Source organism: Anguilla anguilla, chromosome 18 (assembly GCF_013347855.1).
Source record: "Anguilla anguilla isolate fAngAng1 chromosome 18, fAngAng1.pri, whole genome shotgun sequence".
Taxonomy (NCBI): domain Eukaryota; kingdom Metazoa; phylum Chordata; class Actinopteri; order Anguilliformes; family Anguillidae; genus Anguilla; species Anguilla anguilla.
In genome coordinates, this window is record NC_049218.1 from 22,665,083 (window position 1) to 22,678,977 (window position 13,895).

The following is a 13,895-nucleotide window of genomic DNA, read 5'->3' on the forward strand; positions in this document are numbered from 1 at the left end:
TTAGGATACACAAGCTTTCATGAAACATCACCCTGACCTACCTCTCCCAGCCTCACTGTGGGCAGCATTCTCCCGCACATCAAAATTTCTGATCGCAGTCGAATGTCAAATTAAGCTTCATTCTGAAATGGTGAAGTGGTTCATTCTCGCCCCTTAACCGCTGAGCAACACTGTCCTTACAGCACGAGAGCAGAGCCTGGCTCCTTCCCTTAGCCAGCCCACAGCCACACACATAATCCACTGAATCTCCCCATTCACTCGGCTAACCCACGTAGCCTAAAATACAACCATTCTCCTATTCACTACCATTAGGAACAAAAGCCCCTGACCCGAGTCTGCATCTTAAAACAAAATCTGACAGGCTACTTCACTGAAAAGAGGAAGGAGAGATTAAATAATGCCACACAAAATGTTCCATTCAAAAAAAAAAAAAAGAGCACAACAGCCCTGTCCTCTCTTACCTACTGGGATCAGACATTTCTCTACATCCCGTGGTCTCGGTCAGGGAATGGGCAGAAGGGCTCTCGCCGGAGCGTTCCCATAGTCAGGAGGACGCGGGTCCATGTTGGAAGCAGCGCTCTGCAGCTGAACGGCTCGGTGTGATTCAGCCTCCCCGAGATACGCGCGGCGCAGTGATGAGGAGCATGAGTCATCGCGGGCAGCCATTCTGCATGCACCAGCAGCACCACCGGCAGCAGCAGCAGCACCGGCAGCAGCAGCAACAGGGCTCTCTCATTCTGGCCCACAGAGGATTTGCAGCTACCCAGCACCAGCACTGAAGAGCTGCTCCACAGAACCAGAACCCACACACACAGTCTGCAGTAACCCAGCACCAGGACTGAAGAGCTGCTCCACAGAACCAGAACCCACACACACCAGTCTGCAGTAACCCAGCACCAGCACTGAAGAGCTGCTCCACAGAACCAGAACCCACACACACCAGTCTGCAGTAACCCAGCACCAGCACTGAAGAGCCGCATCACAGTGCCAGAACCCACACACACCAGTCTGCAGTAACCCAGCACCAGCACTGAAGAGCTGCTCCACAGAACCAGAACCCACACACACCAGTCTGCAGTAACCCAGCATCAGCACTGAAGAGCTGCTCCACAGAACCAGAACCCACACACACCAGTCTGCAGTACCCCAGCACCAGCACTGAAGAGCTGCACCACAGTGCCAGAACCCACACACACCAGTCTGCAGTAACCCAGCAGCAGCAATGAAGAGCCGCTCCACAGTGCCAGAACCCACACACACCAGTCTGCAGTAACCCAGCACCAGCACTGAAGAGTCACACCACAGTGCCAGAACCTACACATACACACACAATTTACAGCCAAACATATACTGGCCAACTTTAGCCAAGTCCACTTTGGCAGTTGAGTTTATTGTCATCTCAAAGCCAAGCATGAATTCACTACAGGTTACTAATAATGCCACTGATGATATTATAGGCCTACTGCACTAACAAAATAGATGGCCTAAAAAAATAAAACTTTCAATCAATCAATATACCATGAAATTGGCAGACCCTTGCTCTTAGCTACCATTGGAAGCACACTCTTTCAATTCAAATGCAACCGTCAATGAAAAACTGAAAAGGTCACATTTCAGGGTATGATGAAATATGGGTGGTACATGACACACGTTCTGTAAAATTTGTACCAAAGGTGGATACAGCAATAGCAAACGCAAATTGCAAATCTAGGTCTAGCTTTGGACTAAAGGGGGAAAGGGAGGAGAAAAACTTTGTTGCCCGGAATCTTGTCAAAACTTATTTAGAGAACATTTTCTTTTAAGGATCTATTCATTTAGAGTCAGATGAGACACTACACATGATTGTAGTTCCTAAGCTGAGTGCAGGATGTGGTTTCTGATCAGGCCCCTTTATCAGGGTAGGCTGTTATTTTTCAGGTCACAAGTCAAATGGGAAATAATATGCAACAGATTCCAGCAAGGCGGTTATTTTTTCTAATGTTTTTAAACATGCAATGAATTTAGGCCTCATTTCCATCTGTGCTTAGATCAAGTTGTCTATGGTATTCAATGGATCAAATTTCTAAAATTCAGTGATCAGGCAAGTAACAAATAGGCTAACCACACAAATATTCCACCAATGATGTGGAATGCAAGACTCAGCTCTATTAAGTCTTTAATATATACCAAAAAAGCCATTAAAAGTATGCAGTTATAAGTTTTTTCTAGCCAGCGGCGTGAGAGAGAAAAATGTACCCTGCCTTATGCAGTTCATTACATCGCAAACAGGCCAGGCCACCTCCTTTTATTTCTTAGTGTACAGACACTGCTCAGATGTGGATGCATAAACCAATAACGACGGGCTCTGGGGCTGTAGGCCTTGGTCATTAATATAGTGAAAATTCTGCTCTTGTCATCTTAAGCGGAGACAACCCTCGGACCACTGATCCCAAGGCTGCTCTCTGGGATTTGACCCTGTACCCCTCAAAGCTACAAGCACAGCTCACTAACCACTACGCCACACTGCTGCCCAAGGTTTGCTTCTCCTGGTTCAGGTTGCAGATCCCAGGCATAGCCGAGCAGCAGTTATTCCTCCACATCCACAGATGGGCCACATTAAATACGCCCTCTTTCATTCAACTCAAACAAGTCTCCATAGAGATCACAGGCTGTCATCCAATTTGATGAAATGCTAACAGGCAGTGGTAGAAGATGACTACACCACTTTGATGCAGATGAACAAACAGACAGACAAAGAGGAACTAAATGCTATACCCATGGGGCAAAGGTAATTAGACACAAATTAACCATACAGCATATTCCAGTCATTTCCTAGTTGCTCTAAGTACAGCACAGTACAACAAGCAGTGCCAGCAGTCCTAACAGTTGTACAGTACATGCGTCTCACTAGGTGAAAATACAGGATGTATTCTAACACATTTGCCATTATATGATATTCACTTGCAGCTGACATCAAAATCGGCTGTCTCTTTTGCAAAGCTTCTAACATACCAGATCTCTGGCAAGTAATGTTAGCATCATCAATGCAAGTTCAACCCAAACTACTATTAGTTTTCTGTTAGGAGAAATTAACTAAACTACCAAAACATCTAGGCTACTACTAGTGCAATAACAAATACTACTAAACAACTACTATTAGTACAATAATCACAACTACAGGAAAGCCAGTGTGCACCATTATACCATTAGTCCTTTTAAAAACAATTTTAATCTAATATCAGATAGTGTAACCAAATTTTTTTAATGTCATGCAACTTTAAGCAACCTATATGACAGGGTATGACCCCAAAGGACCCCTCTGATGTAGTAGAAAGGACTGAATGTCTCCCACAAGCACTGAATAATTTGACCTCTTTGATTAAAGCTTTGGGTCAGCTTTCCATGTGACATGGCATGGCCAATGGAAAATTAAGGAAATATCAATTTGTCTTAAAACTGTGTACTAAAATAACAACTCGACAGACTTAGGTTCAAAGTCACCGGATCACATAGATCACCAAGTAATTTCTAATTAAAGTTGAATCGGGGGGGAAAGGGAAAAAATTCCAGGGCAGTAACCAAAAACTGTGGGTAAGGAGAATTTCAGTTACCATACACTGCCATCAGTTACGCAAACTTATCAAAGCAAACAGATTTCAGTTCATATGCTCACATTTTAATTCATTTTTATAGACCCCTTTGCATGGGATAGAGCATATAGTACACAAATAGCAATCCCTTTGCAAGTACCTTTCCAAAAGATAAGAAAGGTAGCGTACTATGCTCATTGTTTGAAGTTAAAGAAAGGGCAAATATCAAAGGGTGTGATGTTTGTTTACATGGTAACAGTAGTTACAGTAATTACATAATGGTTATAACAGTAGTAAAAGGGGCTAGATTTTCATCAGTAATTTGAATGATTAAAAGAAATTGACATAGGGTCTCCCAATCAAAATTCAATCAAGGATTTAAGCATTATACACAGGCTTATGTTCCAAATTTTCCTTCAGGCAGTTGGGTATTAAAATGAATAAAATAGAATTAAAGACATAGTACCATGCAATGTTTAACAGATAGCCTAGAGGAGCCTAAAGAAGTTGCAAAATGTTTGCCAGTTTGGTGGGTTAACATTTATATGATTGTATGCAAGCAAATACAAGGAGATTTATATTAGCCTAACTACACACAGAATGCAAATAAGACAAAATGAGTACAATTTTGTTGAAAATATGAACATAGTACATATGAAGATTAGATCGACAAAAATCTTTAAGAATGAAAAGTCATACGTGGGCATAATCATACACTCACAACACATTCACAAATGAAGCATAGTGGAATAATGAAGATATGTGAACCAGGTCATCATCCTCATGGAATTATTTAATGGTTAAAATCAATTTATTATTAGGGTAGCACAGTGGTGCCTCACAGCAAGAAGGTCCTGGGTTCGAATCTGGCCTGGGCCTTTCTGTGTGGAGTTTGCATGTTCTCCCCATGAGCGTGTGGATTTCCTCCGGGTTACTCCGGTTTCCTCTCGCAGCCAAAAGACATTAGGTAAGGGGAACTGTGGACTCTAAATTGCCCATAGGTATGAGAGTGTGAATGCATGGAGAGTGCATGGTGTGTGTGCCCTGCGATAGATTGGTGGCCTGTCCAGAGTGTATACCTGCCTCTCGCCCAATGCATACTGGGATATGCTCCAGCACCCCGTGCGACCCTGCCCAGGATAAGCGGGTATAGATAATGGATGGATGGAATTCATTCTTAATCCCGATCATGGACCATATCTTGATGTAATGCACTCTTTGGACCATTATACTACACTTACATCCCCCTCTTTCATGCTACACAAGGCATGTGCCACTTTCATGTTTTCATGTACCTTCATCCAGCACTTATTGTACTTTGTATCACTGTCTCGATTTTGTAGCTTGTCGTGCCTCCTAGTTTGACTTAGCATAAGTTAGGTCAGAGTAATGTTTACTGTGTGCACTGAACTTAATGTGTTCATGGCTATGAATGACTGTTACAAAATGAGTATTGTACCTTATCAGAGTGACTTTCCTTCAGTATGCACTTATTGTATGTCACTTTGGATAAAAGTATCTGCCAAATTAATGTGATGTAATGCAATGTAATTACAAAAAGAACAAGACTCTAATCCCTATTTTAGTTAGGTTAGGCATATGCATATTATAAATTAAGGGAATCTGAGCAACAGGCCCGACAGCCTAGTCAATTTCCTGTGGAATGACTCTACAGTGTGTGCTGCTAAATGTTTTGCAACCATGATTCCACAAATGACACATAAGTACCATTAATCCATTTGGTAGGGGTCCAGGCACAGAAAGTGGGCCATCTAAGCTGACCTTTTTGAAGTGCCTGGCTACACATCATGCCACTGCACTGATGTGTAGTGTTATATATATGACTACTATATTCACTATAGTCTTATATAGTGAATATGGTAGTCAATGTTATGTGAGGTAATCAGTCAATTTGTGAAATGATTTAACCAATATTTTGACATTTAAATATTTCACTGAAACACAATAACAAAATTAAAATTTTAAACTTTTAACTGTAAGATTATTAAAAATTACTACAATTTTCTCAAGCAACTTGAAGTTCCCTGCAGGAATTTGCAGTTTACAAATAAAGACAAATATGAATATGTTGCAGTTGATATGCAGGCATTTAAGGGGCAAGTCTGCAAAAGTTTGATTGTAAAAACCCACAGGTTACTCTATTTATTGCATATTTCCCTTTGAAGCACACATTATTATTAAAAATAATAATACACAATATAAAAATAGATTAAAGAAAAGGGACAAGACAAGCATCATATTTTACGCTGTTCATATTCAGACATACTTTCATGAGGTTTGACTTCATATCAGACGTAGTTTCCGGTTGGCAGTGAATTGCACGGCTACCCTGGTGAGCTAAAGCAGCTGCTCTCTTGAAAGGTGGACACTGGCTGTTGGTCTGTGTTGCTCCCTAACCTCCATTGCCACCCCACCCCCCACGAGAAACACACATGAAAAAAAACAAAAAACCACAGCAAGATAATCGTACTAACTGACTTCCACCCTCCTGACAGGTGGGTTCAACAGTAGCACCAATATTCTGATAAGCGCTCTTATGCTGTTGCTTCCTTACCCATAAACCCCATCTAATCCTGCCGGGCCTACTGCACACACTGCCACAGCTATTGAGGAAAACAGTCTGAAGAGCCAGGAGCAAAGAAAAAACCATATATGTACATATACACACATGCATGCACACACACACACACACACACACACACACAAACACACAAACACACAAACACACACACACACACACACACTTTGTGTAGCTTCACAGCTCTTTACAGTCATTTCAGAATATCATGTCCTTCACACTGCGAGCATTTGGGTAAACAAATGAGCGGGATACAGGAATTTTAATGGCAGCGGTGCCCGAGGTCCCAGTCGTCCCTGTGAGTGTTCATGTTCATGTGCATGTGCGTGAGTGACAGAGTGTGTGGCACAGCCTGGCGGAGCCAGGTGAGCATCGACCATGACGTCCAGCGTGCCTTGCGGGGTTGGTTTTTCTTAAACTTCAAGCACTTGTTCCTGTTGCAACAGTTGTGCATGTTACTGCAATCGCTACACTCTGCTGCACCTGAGATCTATTAACCTTTTAGAAAACTCCTTGATTTCTTTCGCTTTTTTGTTTTCCATGATTTTCAACAACTTTGCCATGACTGCTCTGCGACTTCTGCAAATATTTTCTGTGACAAACACCCAGCTTTACTGATCAGTAATCTGTAGCCCAGTATTTTCCCCTAAGAATTCACCAGAAATGTTTATTTCACAGCTGTTCTTTTTTAAAAATCTTCTGGGGGGCATGCCCCTGGACCCCCTTACAAAGATACAGCTCTCAGGGTTTATGCATTTTCAGTCTCTCCCAATTATTCAAACGAAAGTCATGTCTTTGACAAAAGGGTGTTACAGAAAGTCACAAGCAGTTATGAGAGGTTGCAGGCTACCCCTATTATATCAAATGATCTGGTGAACTTCAAGAAGGACAGTGAACTGCCTATGTACGCAAGGGATAAAGGAATATTCAATTTCAATGCAAAGAATACAGACAAAAACAAAACAAATCACAAAAACATTCCATTCGTTTTTAGCCTTCTATTAATGTGCCGTAATGACGTAGGCTATAAATTGGCAATGCACAAAGCGTGAGAGTAAACGTTAACGTACCCAAAGTAACCTTATCAGTACGGTGTAACCTCAACCCGTGTCAAAGTTTCACGAGTCCACCATTAGTGGACACTAAGGAACAGGCTGAAGGTTGCAACCTAACAACCTGGTATTTATGAATGTGTGGGCGTCATGCCACCGAGACGTTTCTTTCATTTCCTCCTCCTTTCTCTTGTGCATACAGTGTGAATTAGCATACATGTCAACAATTCCCATCATGGGCTGGATAATAGCTACCTGAAAATCAAGCTCGCTCAATGACAGACTATTTCATAAGCCCCAGCGCGCATATTGCATGCATATTAGAACATAAAAATGGATAAATAATAAACAGCCAATGACCAACTAAATTAACAGGTAGCGAACAGCCATCACAAAGGCCTGGTTCTCATTTTTAAACGAAACGGCAATTTTAATATAGCCGCTTTCATCAACTACAATGCAAACACACAGCTCGCCAGCGTGCTATCCGTTTTCATATCTTCAGTTACAGCTTTCGTGTTGTGAAACAACCCCTTTTCGCGAATATCGGCCAAGTCGAACGCTGCGAAATGGCTGTTGTTAGTTCTCACGAGTGCTCGCTGCCATTAAATGCATATTCAGCAAGCAACAGTGCTACTTGGTTTTAAAAGGTCTTCAATATCTAAGGGGGGAAACGTTGCAATTACATTTAACGTAAATGTCCAGAATAGCAAGCTAGCGACACGCTACGTCTATAGCAAATCCCCTAGTCTGACACGATCGGTGAGTGTTTTTATGAATGGACTGCGGTATGCAAATTAGAGCAATTCAAGAAAAGAAATGGCGGATATTAGCTAGCTATCTCGATAACATAATAACAATCCTGTCAGACTTCTCGTGGAATTATTTTTGCTAATTAAGAGACTGCATTTTGTTTGATATAAAAACTATTCATGCTTGGTTACAAAACATTTCGGCACATTGTGCATGCACAACGCCGTTTTGAAACTCTGTTTACTCTCCAACGACTTTACGCACGTTTGCATTTTCAACATTCTAAAGAACCCTGATCTGTAGCCAAAACCCTTTACAAAATACCCACCCCACCCTCCCTCCCTCCTCAAGACTCAATCTGTGAAGCGAGGAGGGGACCCAGCTACCCCCTTTCTGTGTCCACAGTCAATGCATATCGGCCCATTATTGTCACAAATCGTTTTCCAACTCCGAAAACAGTGCAGCAACTTCAACGAACCAACTTCCGAACAGCGCACAAAGCATGACAACAAGGGACTAATACAAGCCATTTCCCAGCCTCAAGAACTCCAAAAGTATTACTGTATTTGCAAAACACACATGAAAGAAAACTGTTTTAAATTAGACTACTTACTCGTCCGGGTGTTTTTCTTCGGTCATTTTCTTCAGTTTCACCTCCAATAAAATCCCACAACGGGTGTACGCTTTGGGCTCTTCATCTTTTCCGTGCCTTTTCTATATTCCGCAATTGTTTCACATATCTAACGAGTACATTTCCCTTGTAGCTTTTCGGTCAGTGTTTGTTTTGTTCGTTCCCCTCCGACTTTCTATTTATCCCTTCTTTTTCTTATCCAGTAACAAACTAATTGGCTATGGAAGCTGCGATCCAACAAGAGTGCATCCGACAAGTTAATGTCTTCAGATTAGTTTTTCCCTTAACCTAAAGTGATAATTTCGGTAACTGAGCTCCTGTATGCGCTGATGTTGCTGAGGGTGGCCCCGTACGAGCCCCATCTCTCGTTACTCCATGTTGGATTCTGTAGACAGCAGCCAGCGCCACCGACACAGGAGGGGGGAGAAAGTGCTGGGCGGAAGCGATGACGTCGGACTGACTGCGAACTGCGTGAGGATTTGTAGGTTTTTATAAAACCACGGCACTTTTTGTCCGAACCACCAAAGGATACTTCAGTTTACGGTCATTCTGGAAGTTTTATGTCGGGTTATATTAGCTTGAGGTATTGCCGTCTGTGGTATCTGTGCTTTGCATAAACCAACAATAATAAAAACACATTTGTAATACATTTCAACCCGTTTAAAAATAATGTCCATTTTCGTTTGCTGATAGTTACTAGCTGCTTATCAGCAAACAAAATAGCTAAATAACACATTAATAGGTAGCTACTTATGTGTTATCAAAACAACAAGGCTTAGGCTGTTGTCTGTATGTGTTGCGTCATTTCACCATAAAGTGTCTGACTGGCCTTTAATGTGAGAATATATTTTAAAGTGGTACTTCATTTTACTGACTCGTGTTGGGTAATGAATGCTTTGCAACAAGGAGGGGCACCATTGCTGTAGCATTCACCTGCTGTGAGAATTAACATCTAATGATTGAGAAGCGGAGCACTTCCTATCCAAAATCAGACTGTACCGGTAGTTCATTTGCAAGCACAGGATTGTAGTTGAGAGCTGATAGAGAAGTGGACTATCAATTAATGGTGACCGAGCCTATTCCCACTGTTTGTCGCCCTCTTTGTGAATTTGGGACTAAGATGATACGTTTAAGCTACATATAAGTGTGAGCCATTGTTTTTAAAGATTACCCTAGACACCGTATTATTCAGATATTCTGTCTTGCATCTCAGAAACTACAAAACTGACCCTGGATCCTGGTAAATTCACCAGAAAAGTATAAATTAAGCAACTGATTGTTGCCTGTCAAAAACATAAAATCCAGTGCTGCTGATTCCCAACTGTAAGCAATAACCAACCAGCAACACACGCACGCACGCACACACACACACACACACACACTACTGTGTACCAGCAAAAAAGGTAGGGCAAGTTGCTCTTGCAGTTGAAATTTTAGTGTCTAGCTCCACCTTGTGGTTTTTATAGGGGACGTTGAGTACATCGTAAATGCAATGGAACGCTCCAAATGAAATCATTTGAAATTAAATTACTTGTTTCAAGTCTATTGACTATCCGAAATATATTCAGGTACGTTAGTAAGTGTGAATGAAATATATCTGATGATTTATATTGCTCAAATCATGGGGCTTCCTGCGCATGCGTCAACGAGGGAGACTGGCACAAGGCGGGGATGAAAATGAAATGTAGAACTCATGCGCAAGTTAATGTGACTACGTATTCTAAAAAAATATATACCCAGTTCAGAGAAAGAGCTCTGGTCTACGAGCATTGTAGGATATTGCTGAACGTGAAGCTATCCATTGATAAGGTAAGGTAATCTTTATTATCCCCGAGGGGCAATTTGTTGCACAGCCAGCAGTAAATACAATCATCATCAACAATCAACACACACCAATCAACACACAAACAATTCACACAAAAAACACAGAATTACATAATGTTATTCAAAAGGCCAATAGCAGCAGGGACAAATGAGTTCTTAAATCTATTGGTCCTGCATCTTGGCAGATTATATCTGCGACCAGATGGAAACAGATGGTTTAACCCAGAATAACTGATTAAAATAACTGGTTAGCCTCTCCAGATCCTGCAACAATCGTTTGAAAACCTTGAAAATGTTTAAAATGTATTTATGATTTAATTTTGAAAGCAACGTATTAGTACTTTGCATACAAATAAATAAAAAGCAAGTAAACAACCAAACAAGCAAACAATTTGTTTTCGACCTAAAGGAACCACTACGATAATGAAGGGGGCTAATTTGCGTTTGAAGTACTGTTTTTGTTTACAGCAAAATAACGGCAGTTGTTCCTATTAAATCCAGCAGGGAGCGCCAAACGTCTGTTTGGGAAAGCGAAGTATAACACCCCCTGAGTGTATATTTAAAGAATCTTTTTCCTCAGAACAAAACTTCTCAAAGGAAACACTAGAATGGCTTTGAAAATCACTGTCTGGGGAAGTACCAGAATAGACTGAGTTATAATGTGTAATTATACTCACAGTTGCGCATGAGACAGAGGAGGAGGAAGTATGGAGTCTGTCTGGGCCTGTGACGACATTAAGGTCAAGATGGAAATAGTTTTGTTTTGGCCTTGATTTGAGCACTGAAGAAAGCTCTGGTGCATCACTGAAGGTGCTTATGGGGTGGGGTGGGGGGATGGTTGGCGGCTCTGTGTGACCCTTTTGGAAGGAAGTCTTAATTGCACCAGTCAGAGGATGAAGATGGACAGCATTTTGTATCTTTGAACCCTGAAGAGCCCCCGAGGTATGTCCTGTCTCCTACTGTCTTCTGGCTAAATGTGGAGTAGGCAGAACACATACTTACTTGTTTTCCAAAGATACAATAATCTGAAATGCTATATTTGGCTTTCAATGCATATGCAGGTTCCATGCACCATTCAAATTATGTCTGAAATGTGTGTTTAGAGACCTGCTCAGAATAAACACCATTAAAAGCATTTATTCGGGAACATTCCAGGGTGGGGTGGTGGGCTTAAAAAATGAATGTCAAAGACTGAGCAGGAAAACCAAATTGGGGCTCACAGTTCTCTCATAGCTTGTCAAAACCAGAGTAGTTCAAAGGAACCTATGGAAAAATCAACAAATGAGCACATGCATAAACACTGAAGACTAGCAAAGCCATGCTGTGATTGGGTTTATCTTACCCAAAACAAAGTGACATGCAAGAATAAACTGGACTTGATTTGGACAAAGGCAAACCTGAGTGACCTTTGTAGGGATCAGGGAGTCTGTGTCTGTGCTGTGGGAGTCAATACACAGGACACAGGGCTGTGATTTGACCCGACGCAAAGGTCACCATGTGTCTGCATGGTGTTTAGAGGCAGATGCAGCAATGACAGGACAACCACAAACAAATAGGATAAGTATAGTTTAGCATTCTGTGCCCTGTCGGCAGGCGTATTCATAAGGAAACTGACGCACTGAGGGGAACAGAACTGTTTACCATTTCCAGAACATAATCTTCACTGTATCCTATGAAGATTTATGGCCTTGGTGTCAGACTCCAGTCTTGGAGGGCAGGTGTCTACTGTGTGAATCAGTTTTTCCCCACCCCCTCCCTCTACACATTCCATTTATTGTCTCCCCTCATTAAAAATATAAATAAATAAATAATGACATTTTTTAGCCAGCTCTTAAATGCCTTAATTAACTGATATCCTCTCCTAATTATCAGTAAGGCAGGAAGAAGAGAAATTATTCAAATAAATTCAAGAATAAATAACATAACATAGATGGCAACAAAATACAGCCTACTAATTTGCACACACCCCAAAATTAGTGTGCATGTGCGCTTGAGTGTATGTGAGTGTGTGTGTGTGTGTGTGTGTATTGAGGACGTTGGTGGCCCTTACCCGCGAACAGTAACTGAAATGCTGTTGTGCTACACACAGCCAGCCCTCAGCACAAGGACTGCCATTCACAGTTTTTTTCTGCGTTTTTTTATGACTTACTGTGGAGCCCCGCGCACACCTCTGTGCTCCATTGAGGCCCCATTGTGCCCTGGGAGGGGCGTAATCACAAGAGCAAACACGCATGGAGCCCCAAACGCAGGCTTAATCAGCCTGTAATCAGAGCCTCTCCACCGCGCTCCCTACACCCCCCCCCCTGATTAACGACAGGGAGCAGGTCCTGCCCTCGCTGTGTAACTCTGCTAAAGCTTGCTTTCAATCTTGAGCACAGAGGCCAAGTACATAGGAGGGAATTATTAGAGCAATTAGCACTTTTTGTCAAGTCTAATTCTGCATTGTAGATTTTATCTACCTGTCCAATTTAGAGGCAACGTTAGCAAGGTTTTCGTAGTCGAAGCTCAAGAAATGAGTGAGGCACCACAAGTCAAACATCCAGAGAACTTCCATTTGTGCTTATATGATTTTGGCATGCGTTAAAAATTATACCTTGTGGGTAAATATCCACCTCCTGCGGGTGTTGAGGTTACTCTCTTTTTTAAAATGTTACAACTTTGTTTCACTAAGTTTCTGACTAATGTAATATATGTAGGCATTAATATATGAGTTAATGCTTTGCTTGTGACGATTTTAATTGTATTTATATGATGTCACTCTTGCAATCATGGCAAATGGTATAGTGATTATTTTATCTTATCTTTTTATCTTTTATCTATAATTACGTCACAATACAAGTGTCGTTGATGACAAATCATGTTGCAGTGAAAACATTTTCAAAAATATTATTTATTTATAAAATATTATTTTTTGGAATGTCCCTTGTAGTGTAGGTTCCAGGTCAGTAGAATACAATGGTTCTTCAGATTTAGACCAGAGACTCATGTCCTCTACAAAGGACCAGAGTGAATAACCGGGTCTCAGGGGGATAAGATTTATTATTAGATTGTTTATTCTAAAACAACATCAGTGTCAATAGAGGGAGCCAAAGTCTATTAGATAAAATATTTCCTTCATTGCAGTGAATAACACACAACCTCAAAAATCATTGGAATAATATTTGAATGACACTGCGCCCCAGTGAAGTTACCTGACACAGATCAATAGGAGCATGGATTTTCAGCTTTCAGATACAAAGTCAATGGGAGCCATTGTGCAAACCTGCACGTGCAACACACACTGTAATGACAATGTTTCGATCCGATGGCAAAAGCTAATTTTGCAAATGACGTGTCGGACTTACTGAAGGATTGCAATGGCTTTCTGACGCAAAAGCAGTCATTACATGGTTGCGCTATCTGAATGGGATTTACTAAACTGTCGCAATGGGTCAAAATTGCTATTGGGATATAATTTGCGGGGATTA

General features: G+C 41.5%; 1 protein-coding gene across 2 annotated transcripts in view; it reads right to left on the reverse strand.

Moving 5' to 3' along the window:
- The window catches only part of LOC118218034 (sprouty-related, EVH1 domain-containing protein 2-like), a 32,938-nt gene extending 23,901 nt beyond the window's left edge, over positions 1 to 9,037 (reverse strand). The window contains exon 1 of one of the 2 annotated variants that reach the window (XM_035400377.1): positions 8,587 to 9,037. In XM_035400377.1, the coding sequence (XP_035256268.1) occupies positions 8,587 to 8,612 (26 nt within the window). In that variant the 5' untranslated portion in view covers positions 8,613 to 9,037. Of the gene's footprint in view, positions 1 to 461; positions 978 to 8,586 lie in introns of those variants that run through there. The other variant, XM_035400378.1, reaches the window with a different exon arrangement.
- Positions 9,038 to 13,895: the final 4,858 nt, after the last annotated feature.